Genomic DNA, 25,660 nt, shown 5'->3' with positions numbered 1-25,660 from the left:
CTAAAAGATCCAATAATATTGTATTTCATGGATTATTTAAAGTTGTTGAAATATTTTAATTGACCAAGAACATTTGGATATCAATGAATCTTTTGTATGGTTAATTGACCAGAAGATTAAAAAATAACCTCTTTCTGTCACCTTCCAGAAATATTTCAGACACTTTTTTTATGACTTTGCAGATTTTTTCAATGAAAACTTTAAATCATTCTCATAGAATTTAGCAAAAATACCAGGCAAAGTAGTAATCTTAGAAATATTACTTTTCATCGTTTTCTTCAAATAAAAAAAATTGAAAAAGACGTAATCTTATATTACAACGAAATTTGCCTTTTCATTTCCAGGATTTATATCCACATCTTCCAGAAACAAGGATTTAACTCTGGCATATTATATTGTTATACATTATTGAAACCCATATGATTATTTCATGCATAATCTCTAATGTCATCAAATTTTCACCACAAAAAAGATATCGGATTTAAGGCATCTAAATAACATCTTTTAGCAAGTTTAAAATAAATTGATGTTCAAGCCAATTTTTTTTTTTGGATTTAAGTAGACTACAATAGAAACATTATCAGCATCCCTGTTCCTTTCATGGTGTACCAGTTTGTACAGGTCTGCCGAAGAATTTGTACATGAACTGGTAGGCCAAATAATTTTTTTTTTTACAAAATATTCAAGTCAATAATACAGTTATACCTAAAATATAAGTAACACAGGATCTGTTCACCAAATTTCAAGACTGGCCTTATTACCAAAAATGTATTAACATTTTTGTACAGCACACTTATAAATCTTCAATATATGACTCTCAGGCATGAAAACTCCACGTCTAGCATTTCTGCCATCGTTCAAAGCCTCCCAGGAACTCTGCATAGAAGGCTTTTGAGAGACCTCATCAGAGCTGCCTAGACCACTGGGACTGTGTTCAATCTCTGATTCAGGAAAACTAAAAGAAGTTATTGAGAGAGAGGCTGCAGCAGAGAGCGCATTGTTACAGTGTAGAAAATAATCATATTTTATCTGACTGAGGGAACTCGACCCTTCAAAGGTCAGAGGACTCCAACATAAAGATAACCTGTGACAGAGTGCCTGAAAGGAACAACCTCTTAGTGGATCACTTCTAAGGCTTTTAACTCAGGAAAAAAAAGTCTTTAAGTTATGGAGATAGTCGCCGAAGTTTTGGCCAAATTCAAGGAGACGAAACTGCTGCAGTTACCCTACAGGAACGATTCAACTCCCAGGATCTTAATTTTTAATCAACCAATTAAGAAATACCTGATAGAGAAGTGATTTGACATGATTCCAACGGCAGCTTTGACGGAACCCTTAAAGCCTTCTGTACGAAGAGTTCCAGGGAGCCTATGAACAATGAAAAAAATGCTGGGGGAAGGGTGTTGATGACACAGGGTAGTATATTGTAGACTAATTTCACTGTACATAAATGTTTAATATATTTTTCATTATGAGACCGCCTTGAAACTTTGTGAATAAACCATGTAAGATTAAGCAAATTAATAATAATTGAACTAGAACAATAGATCCATAAATTACAGATTTGTAAAAAATATGTGATCAGGTATTTCATCATAAGTTAATAATGCCTGATAGGTCTAGTATCATTGGTGCAATGCCAAAGTGGGATATCTAAAAATGAACAGAAAAAAGACATAGGAAAATGAACAATTAAATGTGAACATTATAAAAAATATCTAAAAAGTTGATTAATATTGATAGTGTTGAGAAAACATTATTTTGATGATAAAAAAAGTATACATTTTATATGTATACAGTTATACTTTATTTCATAAATCATAAGTCATTCTCTTGAAGTATAAGATTATTAGACGTTGAAATAGCATATTAATGCATTCTGCTGAAAAATAACATTTATTTAATCATTTTTATGTGAAATGAATATTTTTAATTGATAAAATTAAATATTTGAATATTATAATTAATTTTATTAAGAGACCAGAACAGTACAGTCTAGATTAAACAAATACTGATTTCCATACACTTGTAATTCGCATACATAACAGCATTAAGAACTTGCAAAATATGTTATTTTATTTATACTAATAATTTAAATCAAATTTATTTATGTAATCAAATAAATTAAATAATGTTCGAACAAAAAACATTTAAAGCTAATTCAAAAGCAGTTATGAAGCTGAAAGTAATTATGAAGAATTATCATGAAAAAGTCATCTCAGCCAACAGTGAACTTCAACCAAGTATTTTACGACAATTACAAAAATTTTATTTGAAGTAATTTAATGTTTAAATTTATGTTTATATCTTATCTCTAAAATATAAAGTTTTCTTTGCCTATATAAGAAATCATATTTCTTATATAAATAACTAATGCTTTCTCCTATACTCAAATATATCTCAAAAAAATTAATAATAAATGTAAATCAATAATTTGCAATTTTGTTTTGTCAATTCATGTTTTAATAATGAAATGATAATGAACTTATTTATTATGTCAATCTGAGTCGAAATGACCAAATCTCGCAATATGGTTTGTGTGTGTGAAAAGCCAAGCTTAAAAAAGAAAAGTTGTACAAAACTGAAATTACATATCTAAGGCAGATATATGCCTGGGATATAACACCAACTTGTTTAATAAAATAGACTGATTAGAAGTGCCACTCTTTTCATATTTTTTCTATTCCCTCAAACACAGTTTTAACAATTTTGACCGAACTTGGTAAATCAATAAATAATTAAATGATGTTTAATGTCAGTTAGGTCTTATCCTCACTCAAATAGTTTAACAGGGCTTAAATGTTGAATTTTTAAAAAATCTTCTTTGAAATTATCTTTAATACTGTTCATTTGATATAAATAACCAGCTCTCATTGTTTGCAGTAATAAAAAAAAATGGATAAAAACAAAATATTAAAGCATTTGATAAATCATTATAGAAAAAAAAAATAGGCAAATGTTCGAATCGGAAAAAGACGAGCCCACCCTATCTTCTGAATGCAATCATATGTATATTACTTTGTTAAACTGTAGTAATCAGGGCAGGAATGATGTTCTTAGTTGTTATTTCCACTTCAAAAACCCTTAAAATGTTATTTTTATAGCAACAGAAAAATAAAAAATTTTTGTTTTAAGTTTTCGCTTTCCCTGGTCTTAATTTTTTTTTTTTAAATCACAAAACTAGTACTGATTATAACATGAGGCCACTAATCTACACAAAACTTAAGGATGTAAGTAGAATAGTAAATGAAAGTCATGTAATGCAGCACATTTTTAATTAATCGCATCACTTATTCAGCTTTTGGGCATCATGAAATAAACCAGAATAACATTTTAAAATGAAAACACCCAAAATTGAAAAATTTGCAGATACATCACATAGGCTTTGCACCAACAGTATGGTCAACTTAGAAATATATTTTTAAGATGGGATTGTGAAAAACGTAATGGAAAATTTATCAAAGTGTTTTTTATTTTAAAATAATAAATAGACAATATGAAACTGCATTCATATAAAATGAAATAACAAATTATATGTACATTATATATATTCACACACATGCCCTAGACTTGTGTGTGAAATGCAAATACAATTAAGTTTTAATATATAAATTAAAATTTAACTTAGTTGTTGGCATCAGTAGGAGATACACTAATATCAGCAATTGATACATTTGTTTTGAAGATAGATGAATCTGTATCACAAGGCTTGTCTGAGTGATGGGCTTTGAGGTGGTTCTTTAAGCTATTAGCTTGCACTGCTCCGTAATCGCAATGAGGGCACTGATGAGGCTTTTCTCCAGTGTGACGAGCCTTTATATGGTTCTTTAACTGACTAAGATAAGCTGTTCTATAGTTGCAATGGGGACAATTATGAGGTTTCCTACCCCCATGATGAGCCATTACATGCCTATTTAAATTACTGGCATGTGATGTTTTGTAATCACAGTGAGGACATTGACAAGGCTTTTCTCCTGTGTGTCGAGCCTTGATGTGTTTTTTTAAATTATTAGCTTTTACAGTTTTGTAATCACAGTCTGGACATTTATGAGGCTTTTCTCCCGCATGTTCCATCTTTAAATGTTTCTTCATATCTAAAGTTTCTGCTGTGATGTATTCACAGTAAGGACACTTTTGTGGTTTATCTCCAGCGTGAAGGCTCTTTATATGACTCTTTAAATAACCAACATAAACTGTTTTAAAACTGCAATGTGGACATTTATGAGGTTTTTCTCCAGTATGGTGAGCCATTATATGGTTTTTCAAATTAGTTGCTTGCACGGTTTTGTACTCACAATGTGGACACTGGTGAGGATTTTCTCCAGTGTGATGAGCCATTATATGGTTCTTTAAGTTACTAGCTATTAATGTTCTATAGTCACAATGGGGGCACTGATAGGGCTTTTCTCCAGTATGACGAGCCATAACATGCTTTGTCAAATTACTAGATTTTACTGTTTCATAAAGGCAATAAGGACACTTATGAGGCCTTTCTCCTGTATGATGTGTTATAACATGATTTTTTAAGTCACAAGCTTGTAATGCTTTATATTCACAATGAGGACACTGACAAGGCTTTTCACCAGTATGGCGGGCCATTATATGCTTCCTTAAATTACTAGCTTTCACCGTTTTGTAGTCGCAATGGGAACAAGAATGAGGTTTTTCTTTTGAGTAAGCTGTCTTCCTGAGACTTTTTTTCACATGGAATTCATTTTCTGAAAGAACTCTGTATTCTACCATCTTTTGAAGTATGTCGGGCATATTCTCTTCAACTAAAACAAAAGTTAATTAATTAAATACAATGATAAACATGTAAATGTACAGTATTGGTTATGAATAACAATTTTATTTTGTTTTAATTCAACAATCCACAATTTTAAAACTGTAACAAATTGATTTACCTAATTTTCAATATTATCAATTTTAAACTAAAAATTAGGCTGTTATATTCATTCTGCCACAAAACTAGCTAATTAGAACTTCTTTGAACCCCTTTATTAAATTTCCATTATTAATGCTTCATCACTTCTATACAATTTGTTATTGAAATACAAAATAATCAACAGTTTTGCACAACACTACATAAATTTGGTGAAACAATTAATAATGCAAAAAAGCAACTAAATAAACATTATCAGGATGTTCCCTTTCATGAGTAATCAGCCAAGTTATGAATGGGTTTTATCTAAAAGATGCCACTTTCTCGGGCCTCAGACACCCAGCTACAACCAAGATATAGAAAGGAATGGTGTTATACAAAGATATGTTTTCCCATCTTCTTTCACTATTTCCTCAGTGCTGCTGGATGCAGTGTAACCTAGGTCCATCTCTTGTCATCTCTGTCCATAGACATCTCTGTCTAGCGCCATTCTTTGGCTGATCCAATTAGCAACCACTTTCCTTTCTGAGCCTGTCTTTAGGAGCACAGAAGTCTTGTTATTGGTGTCCCTCGAGGACTTTAATAACAGATTTGACTCCTAATGTGGCATGGTTGCTCTTATTTCTTACATAGTCCTTTCTGAGTTTTACCACTGTCCGTTTATCCTTTCAGTAGCATGACTTTGCTATTGCAGGGATTTTTACTCAATCCTTTTTTTTTTTAATTCTTCAGAGCATTCATTGACAGCTATGTTATCTGCAAAAATGAAAATATGGACCACCACTGGAAGCAGGTTTCAGTGTCAAACAGGAGTGCTATAGATCCTCCATGCTCCAGCTACAAGCATTCTGAAGACTGTCAAGAATGTGGTTGAGAATTTCGTCGCTTACGAAGCAATAAGGGCTTATTTGTCCAAGAAAAAGATCCAAACATCTTAATGAAAAATAAATTCACAAAGTTGGTGGTTAAAGAAAACTATCAAAATCTTGTAGATTTCATCTATGGTGTGGAAAATATTGGTGGTCAACAGAAGTGGAAAAAAGTCCACTTCTATCAGTCTATCTAGGGACCATAGAAGAATGGAGGCTATATTGCCTTCTACTTGCTAGAATACTGCCTGTTTTACACTAAACTAACCAAGTAGAATAACCGCGAGTGAGCAGAATTTTGATAAATAAATCAAATGATAAATAACCTAAAATAAATAAAAACAAGCCTTCAAGACCTATAGAAAGACATAACAACTGAGGTGTCAATCACAACAAATTAGGAATATATGTGCCTGTTTCAAACATTATGATTAAGTACACGAACAAGTACACCTGATTGACTGAATAAAACCCTAAGTTTATTTAAAAAACAAATCGACCAATAATTAAAAAAACTCAATGGACTTTCAATTGGATTCATCCTTCATCCTTACTGTATCAAGGCAGCATGTGTCATTTTGAGATATTGTGATTTTATTTAAAATCAAACTTTTATTTGCTCTGCATCTAGCAAAGTTATATGTTTATTTGGTAATACCCAAGCTATAGTTACTTTCCTTATTTGTGGCGAATATTCTTTATTTACAAGCATTGTGAAGTAAAGTTTTTCATGAGATTGGATTCACTACTGAGAGTGGATAATCTAAAATTATATGTGGCCACATGACTAAAATTGGTAGTATTTTCTCCCAAAAAGTAGTTGTTTACAAGATTTCGTGAGTCTGTTTTATTTATTTTTTTCTTATATTCAATTCCTGAACTATATGTTTACAAGTTTTTTATCTAAACTTTTAATAACTTCTCATATCGGCTAAAACAGTAATAATTATATGTATATAATATTGTTACCTAATTACTGATATTATTTTATCCCAGTTTAATACAATAATCCACAGAAGTAGACAAAATGAGTGGCTAAGAGAAAAACTCAAAGAATGTTTGTACACCTAAATTAACAAATTAGTAGGAACACTACCTGTTAGCAGGGTATGAAAATAATCATTTTGTAATAAGGATCACAATGCTTTTCAAAGAATGTTATCTGGTCACGTTTGCTTCAAGAAAGTCCTTACCTGCCGGTATAAAGTCCTGTATCACTGTTGAAACATTTACTTATAGTGGGAAGAGGAGACTTAAGTAATTAGATTGGCAACATTGTTAAAAAAGGCCAAAATTAGAAAACTGCGTAAAATATGCCAGTCCTGCCCTGTGAGTATGTTGGTCGATGAACGACATGTCCTAATTTCTGTTTTGGAGGTAAGATAAGTAAGGCTTCCACAGAGGACAGAAGTGGCAGGTTCACCCATTTTTCAAGTAGTTGAGGTAGGAGGATTTCATGGCTTGAAAATGTGTTTATTGGCAGATAATAATATTTTTGAGTGAGGAAACCGAAAGTAAATCAACAGCAATGATAAAAAAAAAAAAGAAGTAATAGTAACCAAGTAGTTTATAACCAGTCATATTACAGGTTAAATCAGTATGATAAAATTTACTTTTTCATATGTAATAAAATCACATATATATGAAGTTTTTTTATTGAATTTTAATTTTCATCTAACATACAAATTAAATTCATATTGGAGTTTCTTTCTTAGATATATTCTCGATTAAACAGCTCTACCAATAAAGAGAGATGTTTGATGGATAAGCTAGTTTCTAATGTAATAGACTCAAGAAGTAGTATGTCCTATAAGAATATCTTATATCAAGATATTCAGATCTCTGCAAGCTATATTAAATCATTAAAATAGTAACAATACAATAGCATTAGAATATTTATAATAAATATTACCTCCTACATGGTTGAAATCAGTCACAATTAAATGAGACTCCTCTTTGCAGCCGTCTATTAAATCTGCAATTTAAGATTCTATCATATTGTATTGAAAGAAATGAGTCAATATTTTAAATTATAAACTATGAGATAAAACTTAATAAATAACTGAGGAGCAAAATTATGGAGCAAGATAAAACTTTACATCACTTACAATTAAACATACAATAGAACAACGCCTTCTCGGACTTTGAAACATTAACAATGTCACAACTCGAAATAATCCACTTTTGAACTTGGTTTTCACTTTAGTTCACCACAAAATTCAAGACTCAACTGACAACGTGACACTCTTGCCTATGGAGAGGGAATAGCATTAAGGCAGCAAGAGTGACACAAGTACCCTCTGGCGGACAAGCTCTGAAGCTAAGTTGATACAGTTTTGATGATTCATATAGATATATTTACCAATTTCTTTCATAGTCATAACTCAAAAACACCGATTTTTGAGTTGTGTCACTTTAGAAATACTAGTGCGATATGAAAGTACTGATGTTTTGACAGAAAAAGCACTGACAGGAAAGATAATTCTTATTATTCAAAATGATTAAAAGGTTGATTATTATTTTGGGGTTATAATAATCTTACTAATGATTAAATTTAATCAATGTTATCAAAGATTGCTGTACTCGCTCTTAGTAAATGTTTCCAAGGTAAGATTCCCTTTAATTGGAATAATAAAAAGACTTAGATAGTATGATTTGTATGCTTAAATTAAAACATGTATCAAAAGAGGTGCCAGTGGGAAGTTCTTGTCATCAGGACATATTGCTGAACTCAGAGATTTTGCAAGACATTCTTGTGAGCTTTGATTTAACATATGTTGATGACCAGTTTTTCCCCAACACGAGTCAAGTAAAAATAAGTATCGTTTTTCCTCAAGGATTCTCACTTAAAGAATTCATTAGTCATTTTGAAACATATGAAAATCTGGTCAAATAAAAAAAAAAAATAATAATAATAATAATAAATATTCATTAAGGATTGTGTGAATTATTTCATACTTAATTTGATATTTTTATTTATTTAGGTTTACTTCAGCTCCCCCAAAATGGCCAAAGCCCATTTTTTCCTGATGAAAGTGTACTGATGGTTCCGAATGGAGCCAAGAAGTGCCGGAGGTGACCGATTCCAAGCCGTCCGTTTCAAAGTAAATTATCCACAACTTCGAAAGGGATTTTTCGTTTCCCTAAAGCACATTGGGGTATGTGCTTTAATTATATTGATGTATTTTATCTAAATAATTTCTTTATATTTTTGTGTGTTACTGGGTTATCTGGTATATATAAATTGGGAAAAAATCATTAAAGTTATCCTCTAGTTTTGATTTCTTTTTCTTATGAGTCTAACACACCAACCAGAAATGAAATGAACCTATGTATACATTCTATCGATATTTCCATCCGCTGTGGAAAAATATTTTTAAAACAAATTATCTTTAGACAGGAACTTATGGTGTTACCACAAGTCATATTAAATGCTATAAATCTATGGATATTAGTTTTAAAACAATCACAAACTATTTAAGCTTTTGAAGTCATATTGATACCTAGTTAGACAATTGTTTTAATTATCATAATATATAATAAATTAAAAATAAATGATAGTAATACATACTTTTTTGTTTCTACATTTTCATTATTTTTTCGTCCTTTTTTTTATTCATTTTTTCCGTTATTTATCCATATATCTAAATACAATTTTATCATTTAAACTCAATACATCTTCCCTTTTTATTTTTCCTCTTTAACAAATATAAAATATAAAATTATGAGAGGATTGTTGACCCTGTATAATATATATGAGGAGAAGATGGTTATAGGTGCACTATCATGCTATTTGTTTAATTAATATTACAGTCAAACAGTCCACTGATTTTCAATATTGTATTTGACAGGTGCAAGTATAAACAAAAAGATAAAAAAAGTACCTCACGATTTTGTCATAAAAAGTTTTTGTTATTGTTATAAATTTACAGCTCAAGAGACCCTTATAAATTATATTTAGATTAACTATTAAACAATTTTCTTATTCTTATTAATTTACAGCTTAAGAGAACCTTATTATTATATTCAGATTAACTATTAAACAATTTTCTTATTCTCATCAATTCAAAGCTCAAGAGAACATTATTATTCTAGTCAGATTAACTATTAAACATTTTTCTTTTCTTATTAAAAAAATTCCATATAAAATAAATGCTTCCGATCTATTTTCAGGTTACAGAGTCTAAGTATTAGAATTTAGTTCTTCTAATAAATATTTATAAGTTAGAAGAAGTAATAGCAACTACAGCCGGAAATTGTGGTGTATTATAAGCTAACCTTTTAACTAAGGGGGAAAGGAGTAAGTGTACAGGGACAGAAATTTTCCCTCCATTCGGGACCATCAGTACACTCTTGTCAGGAAAAAATGGGCTTTGGGTATATTGGGGGAGCTGAAGTAAACTTTTACCTTTATTTACTAAGCTATATATTTTGAACATTTATACTACTATGATTTCGTTCATTAAAAAAATAAATCTGGTGCGAGAGTTGGTTATTTAGAGCAAAGGGACCTCACCTCATAACGTGTATTTCAGTTGAAAACTTGGATTCAAAACTTCCAATTACTATATTTCCACATATAGATAAGTGAAATTATAAAAATAAAAGATTTTTAAACAACAGAAATAAATTCTGTAGAAAGGCAAAATGGAGTAACTGAAAATTATGGATTAGCAAGAAGGTTTTACATAGTTACACTTAACAAACTATTGTTATTAACAAGAATAATGGAACAACAAACCGAGAACAACAAAACTAATAAGTTGGCATGTTAATTAACATAAAACACTATGTTCACTCACATTAATATGAACATGAAATGACTAAAGCAGAAATAATTACGCTCACATTGAGATGTAGTAGGAAGGATAAATGTAATTGTTTAAAACTAAACTATTATCAGTTAGCAAATCATTACTCTTAGGTAATATGTAGGCATCAGTTATTTATGAAAGAAAATTCACAAAGAGTAATAATGGGATAATTGTAGCAAAGATATACCTCACAGGGAATATGATTTACCTATTACAAAATGAATACAAACCAGGCTCACATTCTTGAATCAAAATTTCTGGTTCCTGTTTGCACCCATCATATATCACAGCTGAAACCAACCCACATACCATAATTATAATCACATTTATATAAAGATAAAGAAAATCAATTATAATAGTATGGAATTCTATACCATCTTGTAACTCATGATCTTCTTCTGAACTTTCGTCACTTGTATCTGAATGATCTTCAGTTGTCTCTGGATTAATTTTCATAAGATCTTCCCCTGAAAATTAACAATTAGAATTTTAGTAATTAACATTAGTAGAAAATATTTCAAGGGCACAGGAAATAAACACTGCTTCAATTTTTTGTTTTTTCAATTTTGTGATTAGAACATAAATACAGCCATGCCCCACTTTGCTTAACCCTTTTTAATGCGAATTTACTATAACACAAATTTTTTATTTTGTAGATATAAATGTTACAGATTATAGGTAACATACATATTAACAATTACATACATAAGTAAATCTAATGTTTTATTACACATGTACCCATATACCGTAAATCTAATGAAGAAGTTCTAACATTAACAATTAAAGATTAAGTTTATATTTTAATTTTAACAAGGACAATTAACATTAACAGTTCTCTGAACCGATTTCATTTAACATATACTGAATTACATATAATGGTTGTGGTAGCAATTAGTCATTAATATGTACCACTATGCATCCTTTTTTTATGCACATTAATAGATCTTGTGCATGACACTCAGAAATTTTCACTTTAAAAATATAAAATAAGATAAGAATATTGAAAAACCAATAGATAAGAATATTGAAAAACCAAAAAAATTAAAACAACAGAGCTATTGTGGTTTCGATTAGCTTTCATTTTATGCGAATTGTGTGAAACATATCATTCACACTAAACATTTGGTGTTAATAAATAAATTGAAGTCCTTCAAAATTTAATAGTTTCACAATTCAGTTTAAACTTTTAATCCAAATTATCACAACAGAAATGTTAAAATTGTGAAATTCCTTATTCGTTCTCCTCTGTTAAAAGGAATCTTTCAAAATCAAAACATAAAACTATATAGCAAAACTGAATTCTTCTTTTATATACTGTGAAGGATGGGAAGCAGAGGGCAAAAGTAGTATTCTTCAAGAATATTTTTTATGGCATCAACTTTGTACTACATTTGGTAAATAGTTTAAAAAATGAACATTTAAATATAATAATTAAATGTGGTCAAATGTTACTTACCAGACTCACACTCTTCAAGCAATACTTCTGGTTCCTCCTTACACTCATCATATAATTCAGCTGTAACCAACAATGTAATTAGAGTGAGTTTAGTATATAATAAATGAATATATTAGCAGAATTATATGATAATAATGAACAATTGTTTGTTCACCTAAATCTGTGCCAAAAATATAACATATTCATTAAAGTAAACATTTGCTAGGTTCTGCTCTGATAAAATACATTTTTCTGATGATATTAATAATATTATTCAAATTTTAGCAATTCTCCATTCAGAGTCACACTAAAATTATCAATGGACATATCTCTCATCTCTGTTCACATTTACATCAGTATAATAACATTCAGATTAAACAAAAACACTCTTCTACATGGTTTATTTTAATAATAGAAAAACAATATTGAAATTAATACAAAATTATATTATATTAAATTATTAAAAATACTAACCCTCCTGTAAGGGGACTTCTTGAGGTTCTTCTTTGATCAAAACAGTAACTTTCATTAAATCTTCATGCCAATCTAAAAAACAATTGAAATATTAAATAACGCTTATAAATATTTTATCCATCAAAACAACAAATGAAAGAGTGAATGATTAAATACTGGGTACGTATTGGCTTAAATTTGATAGGATGATCCAAAATCTTGAACTAATAAAAAAACACTTTATTAAAACCAATTTATGAATGGATTTACAAATGAAATGATCACAACAATAGTGATGGGCAATATGCAAAAGCTCACGCTATCAATAGGTTGAATAATATCAATTATCAAAAGTATAATTCACTATAGATAACTATCAACTTTGGTAACAGAACAAGTGTTACTCTTAATTTTTATAACTAAAAATCATTTTAAAGTGTCATGTTAAAATTGTCGTGTATAGTCAGTACACATCTATCCGTCATGTGGAATGAAAGTTGTGAACTAGTCCCTAAACTCTTATTATTTATTAATAACAGTAATGCTCATCAAAAAGAATAAATTCTCAAGACACTGTTTTACAATAAAACTATTTTATTTCATTAAAAATTTTACTACTATACTTAATATTGAATAGAAATATTTAGAAAATCTACTGAAATAATAACACTAAGAAAACAACAGTTTTCCAAGACACTTTTACCAAAAAAATTACGAATTCTTTCCTTATTTTAACATTTCCTAATTGAATGATAAGAAAACATAGAATATTTTTGGTATTACTTACTAAAGGAAAATAGAATGCTGAGATAATTCTTAAACTTCAATAGATAATAAGAATTATTTTTTAAAATTTGATTTTGACATTGAATGGAATGATAGGTATTATTAAATTGTCAATAAGGTATAGCTTTACATTTTTACCTGCAATATATTACAACAGTCATCGACAAACTTATCATTTTAAGAAATTAAACTCAATACTAGTAGTTGTTACAAGGAAGTAAACCTAAAGTATTTAAATGTCTCTGCCACATCATTAATGGAAAAGTACAATGAATATAAATCATTAATCTAATATAAAAAAAAAAATCTACACCTATAATAAAATATGCAAAAATATGTTAAGTAGTATATTATATAAATATATTAAATCATTAATCTAAATAAAAAATGAGATTGTACATTCTATAATGATAATACACAGGAGTTTAAAAAAAAAGAAGAAGACAAAATATTAGACTGCTTAACATATCGCAAACTCGTAGCCAAAACACTTGAAAAATTTAAGCATTGAATAGGAACACATCTTTTTTTTCACTGAAGCATAAAATATACCTGTACAAGACATTTCAAAGAGATAAGAAAGATGAATTGTCAAAGTCTAGATTCCTATTGTTAAGGTTGCATTCGGCTTCTGAAGTCAGCGAGATAAAACAAAGAGGTAAAGGAGCGCGAACATATACATTATAATTCTTTAGTGATTAATATCATAATAAAGTGAAAATATGATTATGATCAGCAATAAATTAGAAAAAACATTACAGAACTTTATTTCTGCACAATTGATTAAATTTAATGCATATTATAAAGACAATATAAATTTGTCTTTAATATCGTTGGAATATACCTACTTTTTGCATGGACGTCTGTCTGTGTTCTGTAGACAGAATAAAACTATTTAATTATGGTCACATTAGTAAAAGCTCTTTCTTCAACTTACTGTAAACATTGCAGTTAACCTCTCTTTCATTTTATTCCTTTTGTTTGCTCTTCTTGGAACAAGTATAATAGAGAGGGTAAGGTGCAGATAGTAAAATGTATTTAATACGTTGGCCTTTGCATCAGGGATGTCGCTAGCCTCTCTCCCTCCCCTTAATTTTGACTTTACTTTCCCTTTAAAGGAGAGTAGAATATAATACATCTGCCCTATGCACCTTGGGCTTCTCATTGAATCTTTGCCAGATTCATGTCGTGCTGTTGCTCTACAGTTTTTACGTTCTGAAATGCTCGGTTATATTTAGAAACATATTCCTCCCTCCTGGGTTTCAGCCGTTCACTGGCTCTAATTCAGTAAAAGAATCCCTCCAGAAGACTTCTCGGGTTGTCATCATAGTTCATTCTGGCAACATGTCTGACCCAACAAAGTTGGAAAAAGCTTAATGAAATTTACTATACTTTTCCCGAATGGCTCGTTCAGCTTCCCATTTGTCCTTCTCACCAATAATATGCAATCTTGATGGGACCGAATATTCTTCGAAGATGAGAATTTTTCTTTCTTAGGACATAGGGTACGTGATTCTGAGGAATATGTAAGGGTATGGTTGATTAGTGACTTGTAGGGTCTTCATGGTAAGATACTGACTATTTACGTAGCCAGAAATAGCTCGTGCTGAGAACGTATCATCACAGTGTGACATATAATGCGGTATTTAATCAAATTCCTTATGTATTGCAAATTATATGAAACTTTCTATTCTGTTTTGATGATGCTTGGCCATTGACATCATAGTTAAAATAAAATAAGTTTTATTGCATATTTATTTAATTTTTATTTAATTATTTTGTTAAAATACAATCAGCAATGTAAAATTACGTATAAAATTCAACTAAATAACAATCTTATCATTAAAACTGCAAAAGGTATCGATGAAAATATTAAGCGTATGAAAATATAAAATAAATATAGTTATCAAAAGCATCAAATCCATTGTTATACCGAAATATGTATCCCTATAACATCATAGCTAACGGCCAGTTCGGGTCTAGATCCTAACATTCAATGGTAGAACAATTAGCTATTATGACAGACCACATCACAAAAAATCACAACGAAGAGATGAACTCGGATATGCTTCTCCTCAACATTGAAGAGGCATTTGACAAGGTCTGGCGAATGGGTCTCATTTATAAACTCATGAACTGCAATGTTCTATCTAACATCATTCATCTCCTTGGATCATAAAGAACAGTATGCAATACAAAATTGAGCTCAAATTACTTCTTTGGAGGATCCAAAACTCAGTTTGTTATAGAGATGGAAAAGAGCTTATCTATCGACCGTAGATGGAATGCTAGATTTTTTCGAAAGTACGAATGCGAACAAATCACGGTGATCTAACCAATCAGAATTCAGAAAGATAATCATCTATTATACTTCCATTTTTAACTGAGTTAGAAAAACAAATGACATCTAAAAAGTTATAAATAATGTTCTCAACCCGATTCAATATACATAAATTCATTTTATGTTATAAGAAAAACAAGTAACAATAGCCTAGATAAAAATGCACTTGATATCATTCCATGAAATATATTGATAATTTCAAATAAGATATCTATGTTCATGAACCTCAGCCGTTTTTTTTATACCTATCAACTGTCACTATTCAGCTTTCAACGTAAAAGGAGATATTCAGATGAGTTCAGTTATGAATCATTGCATCCTATTATAGGTCATTTAAAGAGTTCTAACTACAGTAAGCAAGCTCATAAACTTCAAATTCTCGTTATCGATTTTCAAATTTTCAAACCATTCCTCACACCCATCTAAAGAACGATCACTGTATGCTGATAACCCAGCAATTTATATACCATCTTATATAATAGAAACAATAGTGAATGGGGTTCAAACCCTTCTTAAAAAACTCAGCGTTTATTTTGCAATTAAATTAAAGAGCATGAACCTAAAACATGGATTATCATATTCAATATAATGAGACAACCCACAATTCTAAACATATCTATAAATTTTACTGGAATCCCAGCTCAGACTGCCAATTATTTTGGCTTAGAACTGTATAAATATTTCACATTTACCAAAAGTATATAACATAGCTAAAACAGTCGGCAAAATGACCCCATACTTTAATGGAAATTGTAAATTTTCATAAAAACAACAAACTGATTCTATACAAAGCTGTATTTTTTTTTATTTGTATGAGTGCAGAACTTTTTCTTCTTTTCTTAAAATATTTTAATAAAATTTTATCAGCCCATTATAACTTAATTAATATAATAAAATTTATTCTTGAGGTTTCACAAGAGATAAAAGTGAAGGTTAAAACAAATATATGAATAGATATCTTTAGACGAGACATATAAATGATGGGCCAACAGAGATGAGAGGGAGCAGTCGAACCTATCGAAAAATCACATAACTATATCATCTAAAATGTTATTGTACTTTAGCGTGTACCAGGTATCAATTATTTCCTCAATTACATTAAATAAATCAAGGATAAATTCTAAACATTAATTCTTAAAAACAACCTTTGACAACATGATTTTGGCCAAAAAAAAATAAAATCAAAACGTCATGTACTTCATATACATCATAGTTGTATTTATTTTCTAAATTTATATTAGCAACCAATAACAAATTGCAATCTATTCTCGATTCATTTCATTTGAATTTTCTTGAAACTTTATTTTTCAAAAATAATAATTCTATTTAATATAATATATGCAATTATAGATAAATTATATTTAAAAAAAAAATCACAAACCATTTACACTCATGACAACTCACAAAATTCAAGTGTAATGAAAAAAATATATAAACCAATATACAAATGCGTCAACTTGTGGTCAAAAAAGAACAAATAGTTTTTAACTATGTAATGTCTGACGTTTCGCCCCACTTTGCAGGGCTTCACCAGGGCTGTTCAAAGCGATAGGTTAAACAGTCTCTGTTTAAATCACCTAACCTGTGCGTTTTAACCTATCGCTTTGAACAGCCCTGATGAAGCCTTGCAGAGTGAAGCGAAACATCGGACATTAAATAGTTATAACTATTTGTTCTTTTTTGACCGCAACCCTTACCATCTTCTTCATATTCTAAGTTATACGGTCAACTATACATTTATATATAAAACTACAAATCTTTTAAACATGTACAGAAGTGATATTTAAATTGGAAGAAGATTTTAAAATAGAAGTAAGTACAACATTGACTATTAAAAACCGACTTCAAATATATTTTTTTATGTAAAAATTTAAAGAAAATATTAGTCAAAACGTGAGGACGAGATGTATTAAAAAGATGTAGAAGTGAAAACCGAATTCATGACTAATAAAATTGGCCGTCCGTAATAGTTGTGTTAGAGATAAAAGACTCATTGCTGATCAAACCAGAAAAAAATCTGGAATAATTGGTCCCGAGTTTACTGATTAATTTTTCAGAACTTCTCGACGCAGAATCATTGTTTAAACTGTCTGTCGCGCTAAAAAAAAAAATATGGATATCATAGAAAGTAACATAAAAAATAACTGATCAAGGGAACGAGAGAAAAAGGTTGTTTGCTAACAATTTTCTGAACAGGCCCGACGAATTTAAGAACGATACATTGTTTAAAGATGAGCCATGTTTTAAAATACTTGGTTCTGATGAAAGCACTGTGGTTTTGAGGTCCAAGTCCCACTCTCACTGTTTGATGACAAACGGATTAATCTATCATTCATTTATATGGTTTTTAGAAGATGAATCCATTCATGTCATGTAATGGGAAAAAAAGTTTTAATATGTTGAGATTAAACTCATTTTTCATTGGTTCATTCATTCACTGTAAGTATATAGACGATACCATAACACAATATTCCAAAACTATTTTTCGATAATCGATACGTTAATCTATGTTCTATGGATAACGCGCGTAATTTAGGCTTTTAAAACTTTACCCGGGAAAAGTCAGAATGAGGTTTGTGTTTTGTTTTTAAATTAGTATTGTTATTATTTAAGATTACCGAGTTGGATTAAAGTATTATTGGTCTTTTTTCATAGCATTGAGTCGCACTTTGGAACTAAAGAACTTTGATGTAGAATGGTTCTTAATTTGTGATTAGAATTTCTATTGCATTTGGTTATAGAATAACATAAGCTTTTGTTTTTGTTAGCTCATCAGGGTAAACAGGTATGTAATCAACCAACCATATTTTTATTTTGAAAGAATGTAATATTTGTTTGGTTTATTAGTACTAAAATTTGTTATTTTTTCTTACTATGGTTTATGGTTACAAAAATGATTTGATAATATTGTCAGCAAAAGTAAAATAAAGAAAAGAGAAATATCTAATTGAAATTGTGTGTTGGCTTTTAACTCAGAAATCTGTAATTACTATCACTTCGCTGGGATTTAACTGAAATGTAGTAGGTTTTGTATGTCTCCACTAGTTTTATTTACAACCAAACTCATTTTACAACATAGTTTTTCTTGTGATAATACTAATTGCTGGTTTTTATAAATATTACATATTTTAAAGCCATCAACTCTTCTTTTCCCTTTGTCTTCTATAAATTTTCCTATCTTAATCAATATTTCTTTGGATGAGATTTTGTTTACCACAATCAATGACCATTAAGTAGTCAAACCATTTTGATAGGTGAAGGGTTTTGTAATTATTTATAAATATATAGATATAATTATTTTATAATTTGGATTAGATAAATTATGGTATTTAAAATAATTTCCATTTTCTGTGAATTGAAGAATGAGCTGTATAGTTTTGAAACATTGATTCGATATTATCAAATTACAATAAGTCCAAACATCATAAACATAAGTCCAAACATAATTGGACAATTTGTTTTAACCTTAAAATAGTATACTTTCTTTTTCATCATATATTAATTATACTTGTTTTGTATCTAAGGGGTAGCAGAGATTATGAAAATTATTAGGTAGAGTTAATTGACCTACATGATCTGAACCCAAACCTGGTAACCTAAACGTTTTACTTGTGTAACTTATTGTCTGAAAGAACTTTGTTAAAATCTACTTAATGGTGCAGTATTTAAAAGCTTTATCAAATGTTTGAGGCTGTTTTGAGTATCTTGTTTTGATGGTGTTGTCCACAATGTCTACAGCTTATCAAATGTGAACATGAAACACTTCAAACAAATATATAGGTTCATCATTCAATGTAATGCGAGTATAATGTAAAAATTATAAAGAGTATAATTGTACAAAATCTTTTAGAGAGCTATGAAATGTATTTTCTGTGTACCTTGCTTACCAACTTACTGTCAACCCTAAAATGGGAAAAAATAATGAGTCGTTAATTAAGGGATTCCTTGTAACAAATTTTAGCATGAAGTAAACTCAATACCTTTTTACATTTTACACAGTTGTACCTGGCTTTCATGTCATTAGTTCAAGGAAATGAATGGCATATTTTTTTGAACAGTTTGTTACTTCTTCTGGAAATCCTGAAGAGTTCATTTGGCCACTATAGATTTGATCCAATCACTTAGTTGACGTCAGATAATTAGTTTTATGCTCCACATGACTTCCAGAGATTATCCTTTTTGCTTATTTAAACTAAACCTTAAAAAGCACCGAGTTGGTGGCATAAGCTTAACAAAGAGAATATATTTATGAACGACTAAGTATGGTTAAAAAAATGACACTTTAGGGATATGGACTTTTCCCAATGGATTCAAATAGTACTTAGTGCAAATATTCAAAGTCAACAGACTTGTAGTGCAAATATTCAATGTCAACAGACTTGTGATTTTGAAGAATGAAGGGATAGGGGAATATGAATTCTAAAGTATGAACGTTTAATTGCTACCTTGGTTTTGTCATACCTTATCTCCCCAGTTAAAGGTTTAACGCTTTACAAGGTGTTTTACCTTTGAACAAGTATTATCAGTTTGTACCTTATTTATACTTCAGGAAAGTTCAAAGTGGCTAAAATTTTATCATAATTTTAAAAGAAGTTCTGTATAATACAACTTTATATTTTACAAAGACTGCCTCAGGGGTCAGTATAAACATTCTTTCCTTTTTGAGTGAAAAGTTAAATTCTTGTCTTACAACATCCCTTAAAAAGATATTCATTATGTTGTTGATTATTTCATAAGTGACTTACAAATATGTATATTTAACTTAAATAATTGCTTTAGAGTATTTATTCCTGTGTCTAATTAATTAAAACTTATGCCAAATTAATATTTTAGGATAACAATGGAAATTAGATCACTTGATGAACATGTTGAACAGTTGCCAGAAATGAGCTTGGCTGTAAAACTAGCTTTTAACAGAGTTTGTTCATTGATATATAGCTTAAAAAATGATATTGGAGAGGTAAGTGTTGCATTAATATGATATTAATTGTAATTAATAATGCAAATAATATATGCAAACACACATTAACATATATATGAATATGATTAATCTTGGTTGGGTGTTTTATATTTTATTTTAGTGTTTGAATAATATTTTTTGTTAGTGTTGTTTGAATAATTTCCCTTTAGATCATTTTACTAGTCAAATGTCCTGTACAATTCTTGGATGGTGTGCCGAAGAGAGTGGAAGAAACAGAAGTGGAAAAATATGATAATGTAATTAAGGAGGATGATTTTTTATTATCCCCTTCCTGGTCGTTTCTGACATATGGGGAGATGATGGGGTGTTAACTACAGGTACCACCTTATTCTAACCATCATGGAAGTAAATTTTTCATTTCGTTGGACTGCTGCAGAAATGAAATTCGACCAGCCAGACCGGATTCGAACCGGCACCAGTAATATATGCTATAAAATCTATTTAGTGTATGTATGCTATGTGATAAGTAGAGTCTATGCCTCAAAAGGTATAATTTGGATAGACAGAAAAGAATTTTGGACCTTTGACTTGAGTAAAGGAGTTAAACGAGGTGACATCCTTAACCCATTCTTTTTATATATATTAAAAAATCATATGTATGGGTGAAATTTTAAAATTCTGGTGCACAACCTAAAACTTTCACTTATCACTCTACAAAAAAAAATTGTATTTTAGGGTTTCTCGAAGTGAGAATAATGAATTTAAATTGGTTCTTGGCAACAGTACAGTAGTTTAACTTGAGACAACCAAACTGTAATGCAATCGGGAAAAATCGAGCAGTCTCAGCTTTTTCTTTTAAACTGGATGTCTTTGTTTTCCTTTTTCTTCTCCTTTAGTGATTCATAAAATTCCTTAATATTTTGTATTTATTCATTGTTTATTATTGCTTATACAGTAATGTTCATTTTCAAAAAATCAAAATTTATGGTATTTTATAAGGGAATATTTTAAAAAATTTGACATTTAAGCCCCTTTATGACTGTTTCAGTGAGGATAAGACCTAGATGATATTAAAGACCATTTAATTGTACATTTTCAGAGTTTTATCAAAATCGTTATAGCCGTTTTCAAGGAAATCATAAGAATGTAAAAAATGAATTGGCATTTCTTATTGTTTAATTCTGGGGAAATGTTGCTGTCATGTACCTGATATATTTTTGCCTTAAATATGTAATTACATTGTTCTTGAGCTAGACTGACTACACGCACTCACGCGTGCCATTTTGTGAGACTTGGTTATTTGGTCTCTAGGAACCCCAAAACGTATATTTCTGTCGAAACCTCGAATTCGAAATTTTGCATTATCATAGTACTTTTGCTTTATATATATTCCATGTATAGGTAAGTGAAAGTAAAAAAAAAAAATGCAAAAGGAGGATGATACAGACAGTCAAAGTAAAGTTGAATATTAGAACAATTATAGCTGAAGTCTTGATTTTTGCTGGCATTATTGTCCTCATACCAGACTCAAATAAAAATCTACAGAAGCAATAATTAAGTGAGGAGCTGAGCTAGAAGGAAAGGGTATGGCATTAAATGTGAGGGAAATCAAGTTGAAGCACTTTGGTCATAGGGAAGAAGAATTGATAGTTCACTGCTAGAAAGAAATACTTAGAAATATCCAATGAGTACACCTACCCTTTTTTTATGGAAGTGAAAGTTGGGTCCTTGGGTCCTACTGGAACAGGTACTGAAATGATACATCTCTGGAGGGCTGAGTGAGACCCAATAAGAAATGAGAGGATACAAAGGGTCCTTGGAGCACCTGCCTTGTGTGAGGCTTTCCAAAAGAGGGAGCTGAAGAAGTTTGGTCATCTAAGCTGAATGAATGAAGACTTGGATCCAAGGAAGCTCATTGAAGCCAGTTCCACTGGTCGGACCACATCTCCAGGCTTGGGAAAAAGACTGACAAGAGTTTGATCTCGATGAAGGTGCTGGCTCGGGTTTGCTATGCTTGGTTGGCTGGTTCTGAGGCATCTACATGTACAAGAAAAGGTACAAATAGGAATGATAATATTTAACATTTTTGTGACTTCATACATTTTTTACTGACATGCACTCATACTGGATACCCAACCATAGCCTCCTATCTTGATTATTTTAAAAATAAGTAACCAAGCACCTTTTTCTTTTCTAGGAGGCCTCTTCATACCAGTTACAAAGGATTTGTAATGATGTGGATAAAGTTTTACAAGTGAAGAAAAATAGAGAGGCCTTTAAGGAGGTAATTGAAATAATAGCCTTTGTGAGATTAAGTATAAAATTTTTCTGACAAAACTGCCCTTGTAACTCCTGACAAAATTTACACTAAATACTAACCCACTAAATTGGGTGGAACTTATTTCTTAAGAGTGAATAGGTAATTCATCTATAAAAAAATTACAGGGAATGTATACAAGGCATGTCCAAAAGGTAGTAGTACTCAATGTTTTCTATTTAAAACAAAAAAATAAAGGATATGTTACATATTTTTCACCTTTCCAGTCCATGTAGGTTGTAAGTCGAGCCAAAAGCTGTTTGATGCACTCCTTGTAGAACTGTCCTACCATCTCTTTTGTCCACTTCAAGACCTCTAGTTTCATCTCCTCCTTGGTCCAAAATTTTTTTCCATCCATTTGAGTCTTCAGGAAGATGAAAAGATGAAAAGCTGAAGGCCCTAAGTCAGGGGTTCAGCAGGGTTTTTCAACACGTCTCAATTAAACGAGTTCATAAGTGCTTTGGTAGTGTTAGCCATGTGTAGGTGGGTGTTGTACAACAAACACACTCCACACTCCCTTCAAAGTTTCTCTCTGCTTCTTTTGAATCACTCTCTTGAGCTTTTGTAAGGTCTCACAGTATTGTAGATGAAATGAAATAAATTGGAAAATAGTTTATTATTCTGGCACTTTCACATTGGTCCCTTCAGAACAATTACAATGGCAATTTTAATTTTATAATAACATTTATTGGCCATAAAACAGTGTGACCACACTTAATTATAACTTATTTACTGAGAAAAAAAATAGATCAATTAAACAACTAACTGACTAAGTAAAAACAAAACAAAAAGTTAATTACAAAATATCTGTACTATTATAATAATTGTCAGATTGGTGAAGCAAAAGGTAGTGAAATATAAGAGATTTAAACGAGGAAAGGGTTGGTACATGACGTATGTTAGAGGAAATGAAGTTCCAGAGATACATAGCTTGGATAAAAAACCATTTATCAAACGCAGCAGTTCGGTGAAGTGGAGGGTATATGTCAGATAAACAGGACCAGGTAGTACGGGATTGGAGAGAGAATTTCAATTGCAGGATATAGAAGGGATGTTGAGTATTAATTGCTTGGAATAAAAAGGAAGCTAGGAAATACTGGCATCGGAAGGATGGATAGAGCCACTTCAGCTCGGAAAATACTGGGTTATGTGTATATACATATTGTACTGTAGTAATCACTCCATCTAAGGCAGAAAGTTGATCAAAATCCCTTTTTGGTCCCAAAATTTGGATTCCATGATTTTTTTCGGTAGATGGGGAACCAGTGTCCCACCACTGTGATAACTGTCTTTTTGTCTAAGGGGTGTAATGAGCCATTCATGTTTCATCCCCTGTCACTGTAGAACTCAGAAAACCCTCACCTTCCAATTCTAATTGCTCAAGGAACTCGCAAGCGCTAGCGACCGGATTCAATTTGTGCTGATCTGTCAGTTGTTTTGGAACAAATCTTGAGTACAATTTTCAATATCTCAATGTTTTTGTATTTGTTTTTCATGTAACAAATATATGGAAATTTGTGAAAACATCACCTAAATTCTGTTTAGTTTCAATAAACAATCTTCACGAGCAGTTTCTTTGATTTTTGTTCTAGCTCATCACACTCAATTGAAAGTCTTTTACTCCATTGTTCATCATGAATATTCATTCTTCCTTCATAAAACTCAACACACCACTTGAACACGCTCGTTCGGATCATAGAACCTTCAACATAAACCTTTTTGATCTGTGCAAAACTTTTTGTTGGAGTTTTCCCTTCCACAGCCAAGAAATTTCTTATTGAAATAATTTACAGACGCTGATATTATGAGATGAGTTTTGGTACAGACGTGGGTCTCTAGTGTTCGTTGTGCTCAGGAGCCCCTCACTACTTCTCAGTGTTGCCAAATTTGAAAAATAATTCACACAGTGCAACAGCCCAACAGCACTCTTACTTTCTGGGCATGTCTTATAGGTTCAAATTAAAATACCATAATGTGTTATAACTTTTGAATCACATATGAAACACTTATATTTTAATATTCAAAACTGGGTTACCATTTTGATTCTTTACACGAATACAACATTGAGTAACATAATAAATATTTATTACAGAAAAAATATCTTAAAATATAATAAATCGTAAATTTGATAACTTAGAGATTCATTTTTATAAGTTTATAGATAGTTAGTAACTGTATTTTAATCGAAACTGCTCAAGTTTGAAATATTTTATTTCAATTTCTGTCTCTTACAATAATTTTTGATGATTGAGATACTTGTATCTTTTAAGAGATCCAACAATTGATTTTTTTTTTTGTTTTGTAGAATAGGTTTCCTTGCTTCAGTGAACTTGATACTACTAGTACAACAGTAAAAACTAAAGGAACCCACAACTTCATCTCACGTATGTATTTCATAATTAAGTTATATATAAATGTTACTTAATTAAGAGGATGTTTTATATGATATTCCTAATTTTTTTTTAAAATATGAAAAACAAATCTTTTCTGGAATTATGCTAATCTTAGGGGGAGGGAATAGATAGACTGTAGCTTTAACTTATACCTTATAGATATAGCTGTAGCATATTGTCTAGAGAAAGTCATAATCAACTGTCATGAGAATACTAGACATTCGATACAGCAGAGTACATGCTCCATGAATTCCTCTAAGATTTTTGGAACAGTTTTGTATTCATTGTCTTTGCCTTTAGAACCTAACCTCAACAGATGGGGATGTTTTGAGAATTCATTGATCTGTTGAGTCAGAAGTCAATAGCTATGAACTAATAAAGAGTCTCTGAGCTTATAATGCTGAAGGAGCTGTGCTGTGTTGAATGCCAAGTCATGGGGATTATTTAAG

The 25,660-nt window shown here is 30.4% G+C and overlaps 2 protein-coding genes across 7 annotated transcripts in view; one reads left to right on the top strand and one right to left on the bottom strand.

Moving 5' to 3' along the window:
- Positions 1-3,453: 3,453 nt before the first annotated feature.
- Positions 3,454-13,878, bottom strand: LOC106685840 (zinc finger protein 85). Of its 3 annotated transcripts, none has more exons than XM_014428785.3 (7): positions 13,792-13,878; positions 12,475-12,546; positions 12,022-12,081; positions 10,940-11,032; positions 10,805-10,855; positions 7,664-7,726; positions 3,454-4,775 (listed from the first exon to the last, which is right to left on the bottom strand). In XM_014428785.3, exons 1-7 carry the CDS (start codon positions 13,802-13,804, stop codon positions 3,625-3,627), a joined length of 1,503 nt encoding a protein of 500 aa, XP_014284271.1. In that variant the 5' UTR covers positions 13,805-13,878; the 3' UTR covers positions 3,454-3,624. The 3 variants fall into 3 exon arrangements, with proteins under 3 accessions (XP_014284271.1, XP_014284270.1, XP_014284272.1); XM_014428784.3 differs by having other exon boundaries at positions 3,455-4,775; positions 10,796-10,855; XM_014428786.3 differs by lacking the exon at positions 13,792-13,878 and adding an exon at positions 13,378-13,784 and having other exon boundaries at positions 3,455-4,775; positions 10,796-10,855.
- A 4,222-nt stretch (positions 13,879-18,100) lies between these two features.
- LOC106685841 (splicing regulatory glutamine/lysine-rich protein 1) overlaps positions 18,101-25,660 on the top strand; it is a 34,792-nt gene continuing 27,232 nt past the window's right edge. For 2 of the 4 annotated variants that reach the window (XM_067049104.1, XM_067049101.1), the window contains exons 1-4: positions 18,159-18,365; positions 20,414-20,540; positions 22,699-22,785; positions 25,124-25,202. In XM_067049104.1, the coding sequence (XP_066905205.1) occupies positions 20,421-20,540; positions 22,699-22,785; positions 25,124-25,202 (286 nt within the window). In that variant the 5' untranslated portion in view covers positions 18,159-18,365; positions 20,414-20,420. The other 2 variants (XM_067049102.1, XM_067049103.1) reach the window with 2 other exon arrangements.

Source organism: Halyomorpha halys, unplaced genomic scaffold (assembly GCF_000696795.3).
Source record: "Halyomorpha halys isolate HHAL.00 unplaced genomic scaffold, Hhal_1.1 Scaffold748.1, whole genome shotgun sequence".
Lineage (NCBI taxonomy): Eukaryota > Metazoa > Arthropoda > Insecta > Hemiptera > Pentatomidae > Halyomorpha > Halyomorpha halys.
Note: the sequence above shows the minus strand (reverse complement) of the source record. Positions and strands in the feature narration are given on the sequence as shown.

What these genes read in the sequence shown, in the direction of transcription:
- LOC106685840 (XM_014428784.3), bottom strand. An exon ending in GCTTGAAGAGTGTGAGTCTG is followed by an intron (nt 11,033 to 12,021) that starts GTAAGTAACATT and finishes GTTAATTTTCAG; the next exon opens with GGGAAGATCTTATGAAAATT. An exon ending in TGATTTCAACCATGTAGGAG is followed by an intron (nt 4,776 to 7,663) that starts GTAATATTTATT and finishes CTTTTGTTTTAG; the next exon opens with TTGAAGAGAATATGCCCGAC.